The sequence below is a fragment of the Equus quagga genome, unplaced genomic scaffold (genome assembly GCF_021613505.1).
Source record: "Equus quagga isolate Etosha38 unplaced genomic scaffold, UCLA_HA_Equagga_1.0 HiC_scaffold_663_RagTag, whole genome shotgun sequence".
Taxonomy (NCBI): Eukaryota; Metazoa; Chordata; class Mammalia; order Perissodactyla; family Equidae; genus Equus; species Equus quagga.
The window spans coordinates 19,473-24,803 of NW_025794340.1; the positions used below are offsets into that span (position 1 = coordinate 19,473).

General features: G+C 43.4%; 1 protein-coding gene across 1 annotated transcript in view; it reads right to left on the reverse strand.

Moving 5' to 3' along the window:
- Positions 1-5,071: 5,071 nt before the first annotated feature.
- SELENBP1 (selenium binding protein 1) overlaps positions 5,072-5,331 on the reverse strand; it is an 8,229-nt gene continuing 7,969 nt past the window's right edge. The window contains exon 13 of the mRNA XM_046649454.1: positions 5,072-5,123. Coding sequence (XP_046505410.1) covers positions 5,072-5,123 — 52 coding nt within the window. The remainder of the gene's footprint in view (positions 5,124-5,331) is intronic.

A 5,331-nucleotide genomic window follows, 5' to 3' on the forward strand; every position in this document is an offset into this window, starting at 1 on the left:
TGAGTGAATCCCACCTCTGACTCAGACCCCGTGATCCCGCCCTTCAGCTACAATACAGAAACCTAAGATGAAATGAGTTCTTTCATCTGTTGTGTCCTGTTAGCTTCCTGGGTTATGTGGACATGCTTGGTGTAGCCTATGAAGCCCCTTCGCTGGCCACTGGTTATGGTGCATACTTGGCTCAGGTGAGTAGTCAGCTGAGGGGAGGTGGGGAGAGGGGAAGACAAGGCAGTGGGGGTCAGTGGTTCTCCGCTTGTTCCTCCCCCTTGAAATTCTGACACGAGGATCAGGCTAAGATCCCTACTGCTGGGCAGGTGGTTCTCTTTGTAGTCCAGAGGCTGTAAGTGTTGGCACTTAGATTCCAATGAGAAGGGGGTGTGTCTGGGAGTCAGGAGACATGTGCAAAGAGAGGGCACCCTAGAACTTCTCTTTCAGGTGGGTCTTAGCCCAAGTAAGCAGAGTTCATTCTGGTGAGGCAGTAAGTGGAATGTCACCTTTTCACTCATTTATGCTTGTTTTTACACCGTGGATTGGAGACAAATAGCCTGGTATTCAGCCCCTGACCCTTCCCATGTTTTTTTCTCCCATCTCCCTAGCCTCTGCTGCGAGAAATTCTGGAGAAGCAGCCAGTGCTGAGCCAGACCGAGGCTCCTAGTGGAACGCTGCATGCGAGTGCTGTACTATAGAGATGCCCATTCTTATAACCGGGTGAGGAACGGGGTGAGTAATAACCATGATGGGGATCTAACTGGCGGATCTGGTGACACTTGAGTCCTTGGGTCTCTATGCTTTGAAGAACAGGTTCTCCATTTCTGTGTATCCCGTTTTCCTATTAGGGGAAGACCCTCTACTTGACCTTTGACCGGCCCCAACTTTTCTAACACCTTTTTTGCCTACTGTAATTTTGATTTCAATCACCTGATCATGTGGGCAATATCCCAGTTGGTCTCTGCAGACAGTGGTCCCTCTATTTCAACACCTTTTTCGGTTACAGTGGCGATTTGAAACTGAAAGAAGGCAGAACTCAGTCAAAATGCCCACCCCTACATGAAAGAAGTCCCAGATTAGCTTAGAAATGGCTTGTCAAGTTTCCTAAGAAATCCTCAGCCCTCTGAGGAACATGCCCTGATAGCTGTCCTCCCACACGCACTTGTGTGTTCCTACAAACACAAGTCCACCTAAAAAGAAGTTTTGCTGAATTTCTTTCTAAAAATGGGGGTTGTAGTAGTCTATTAGAACCCTGCCACATACTTTTTTCACTTATTTTGTTGTACATATTCCTCTAAGCAGGTATTGTTTAGAGTGGAGAGTGTACTAGGCATCAAAACCAGTAAGTCAGGGAAGGGGCTCCTAATAGCACGCCAGAGAATGCCCAGGAGCAGATATTTAGAGCGTGGAGCCAGGCAGTCAGACACTTGGAAGACGCAAGAAGGGGGCTAGTCCTCACTCATCCCTGAGCTGAGAGAGTGAAGTTGCCTTTAAAGACCCAGTTGTGGTGTGTGGGAGGGTTAATCGCACTTGATGGACCAACAACGGAGTAGACACATCCCAATACTCTCTCATGTCCTTTGTCGTGGTGGATTGGGGCTACAGCTTTTCCAAGGGTGTCCTTGAGCTCACCAAACTCTAGAACCTTCCAGATGGCCTCATAGGCCAACTTGTGGAGCTGACCGTGGTGCTGGCAGCAGATCCTAGATGATACACTACACTTTCCACATGGCACACTCAGCTTTGCTATTGTTCATCTAGCCTGGTGCTGGAGCATGGCGTGGAATCTTTCAAAGTACAAAGAGAGAGCTCTTGTCAGGCCGGGTACAGTGGGAATTGGGGAAGATTGGGTCACAGATTGCCGGTGGCTGGGTTGTTGTGACAAGAGGGCCTCTCTTGTTTTTGGAGTGTCTGTTTCAATGATGTAGAGCCAGACATAGTGAGATGTGGCCAAGATCAGGATGAAGGTGAAGAGGCTTTTTTAAAAGCCTTTATGAAAAATTGTCAAACATACTAAAGGGGAAGAAAGAATATTATAAAGCTCCATATGCACATGCCCATCATCCTACTTTAAAAATTATCGTCTGATTAGTCTTGTTTTATCCATACCTCCTCCATTGTCCAACTCAGCCACTCTAGATTATTTTAATGCAGACATTCATTATGTCACTACATCTGTAAATAATTCAGTATTTATGGAAATACTCAGTACGCCTAAAAAATATAGATATTTTGACATAGACCCAATGTCATTATCACACCTAAAAAATTAAAAATCATTTTCTTAATATCATCAAACATCCAGTCAGTGTCCAGATTTCTCCAGTTTTCTCAAAAAATGTATTTTTCTGTTGATATGTTCAAATCAGGATCAACAGGTCCACACATTACATTGCATTTGGTTTTGGTTGATGTATTTCTTAAGTATTTACAATCCTTAGGCTCTCTTGCTCATTTATTTGTTGAGGAAACAGGTCATTTGCTCTGTAGAATTTCCCACATTTTGGACTTCTTTTGATTGCATCTTTATATTGTTTTTAAACTGTTTAAACTTGTTCTTCTGGCTCCTGTTTTACCTGTAACCCGATTGTGAGATCTGGAGACTTGATCAGACTCATTTTGATTTTGTGGCAAGAGTACTTCATAGGTGCTGCTGTGTTCTTCCTATCGCATCACATTAGGAGGCACGGAATGCCGGGTTGTCTCCCTTTTTGTGACGTAAAGATTGATTTCTATGTTCAGGTTACAGGACAGTCTGTATGTTCAGGACAGTCTGATCTGTCCATCATAAAGTTTCTTTCCAGTCTTTCATTTGACGGTATTAACAGCCATTGATGATGATCATTGCCTAGATCCATTTGTCATTAGAGATAACAAATTGGTGCTATTCAAATTCTATCATTCCTTCTGAATTTACCAGCTGGAATTCCATAAAGAAGATTTCCTCATCAACTCTTTGCTTATTCCAAGGCAAATTCCTATCTATGTGTATTTAGTTCTGTGTAATTTTATCACATTGTAGATTTGTGTAACTGTCACCCCAATCAGAATACAGAAGAGTTTCATCGTCACAAGGATCCCTCGTGCTACCCTTTTATAGCCACATCTTCCCCCACTCCACTCCCATCCCTAAGCCCTGGAAACTACTAATCTGTTCTCCAATTCTCTAATTTTGTCATTTCAAGAGTGTTATAGGGCCTGCCCCCATGGCTGAGTGGTTAAGTTCGTGCGCTGCGCTTCAGCGGCCCAGGGTTTCACTGGTTCAGATCCTGGGCGCGGACATGGCACCACTCATCAAGCCATGCTGAGGTGGGCGTCCCACATGCCACAACTAGAAGGACTCACAACTAAAAATACACAACTATGTACCAGGGAGAAAAAGGAAATAGAAAATCTTTAAAAAAAAGTGTTATAAATGAAGTTATGCCATATGTAATCTTCTGAGATTGGCTTTTTTCATTCAGCGTAATTCCCTTGAGATCCATCCAAGTTGTTGCGTGTATCAAGACTTCATTCCTTTTTATTGCTGAGTAGTAGTCCATGGTATGGATATAGCATGGTTTGTTTAATCATTAACCCACTGAAAGTTGGGTTGTTTCCAGTTTTCGGCTATTACCAGTAAAGCTGCTATGAACAATGGTGTACAGATTTTTATGTGACCATACATTTGCAGTTATCTGGGATAAATGCTGAAGAGTTCAGTTGCAGCGTCATATGATAAGTGCATTTTGGTCTTTATGGAACGCCCAAAGTATTTTCCAGAATGGCTGTATCATTTTACATTTCCACCAAAAATGGATGAAAGATCCAACTTTTCCACATCCTCCCCAACATTTTGTGTTACCACTATTTTCTATTTTAGCTCTTCTGATAGGTATGCAGTGATATCACCTGGTTTTAATTTGCATTTCCCTAACAGCTGATGATGTCGACCATCTTTTCATGTCCTTACTCGCCATCAGTATATGGTCTTCAGTGCAATGTCTGTTGTTGTCTTTTGCCCGTTTTCTAATTGGAATGTTTCCTTTTTGCCTGCTGATTTTTGAGAGTTTTTCATGTATTGTAGGTACAGGCTCTTTGTCAGATGTGTCGTGTGTCCTTTAGACATAACTCCTATAGTCTTCAATGGTTTCCTTGCTTTCTGATATGACAAACCCTCAAGGTTCTCTGGTTGAACGGAATTTTAAGCTTTTAGCAATATATAGAAATGATGTGGAACTATGTGATCTTTTCCCTTTCTGAAGAAGTTTGGTTATTGGAAAGGACAGGGCAGAAAGTGAGGACAGAGACTTCTGCTAAGACCCAGTAAATCCCAAACCTCCCTGTACATCCGTAATCATCCCGAGTGCCTCCTTTAAATTAATTTATTCATTAATGCACACCATGTGCTAATGTCCAAGCTAGGTGCTGGGAATAAGCAGGGAGTTTCAATTCAATGTGACATTGTTCATGCTGAGCTTAAGAGCAGGAGGCCCCGACCCTGGAGAGGTCGGGAAAGGAGGCTTTCCAAAGGATGTGATGTCCTGGCCCAGACAGCAGGTAGGGCAGGAGGAGGGACTCAGGACTCAAGTTGAGGTAGATGTTTCAAGGAGCGTGTTTGAAGACCTCAAAGGGGTAGAAAGTGTGATACATTCTTGGTGTGGCCTGGCCATCTTGAGCATCCTGGACTGCATTAATATTCAAAAAAGACACCTTTGTGGAAGACTGAAAACAACGCAGGTTAATACCTGAATGTTGCTTAGTATTGTCTTGGGTAAAGAATAAAAGAGTCAATAGAGTTGCCATTTGGCTGCTATGTCTTAGGTTCCTGAAACTTCCATCTCATTCCTTTTATAAAGAATTAAAGACCTAGCATAGAGAAAGGAGACATCTCTGATTTGGGCAAAGTTCTGAAACACCATCCAGGTGAAGAGACAAGAGAGCCAAGGCCTGGTCTGGTGGGTTGGTTCCCCTTGATGTTCCCAGCCCTCCTGCATGGTCACGGTCCTGTCTTCCAGGTAGAAGGTGACAGACCTAACCTTCCAACAAGAGTGTGTTCTCCCAGGAGGCTCACCAGCGCTGGAAATAGATTGCACTGTCTGTATCAGCTGTCTAGGATGTCTCCTGTGTGACGGGGCACATTATTTGCTACTGGGCTGATGGGGGAAATTTTAGGTTCGTTAAAAGGAAGCACGCCTTAAGAAAATATAAAGTTTAAAGTAACATGGATTGGCATTCTGTCTCCCCAGGTCTCCCTATGGCAACCATCCTCAGAATCTTCACTTTCTGTGTGGCCATAAAAGTGAGATTTTGGCATTATTAGGATCTTGTTGTAATCACTGGTGGGAACTAGTTACTGTTACC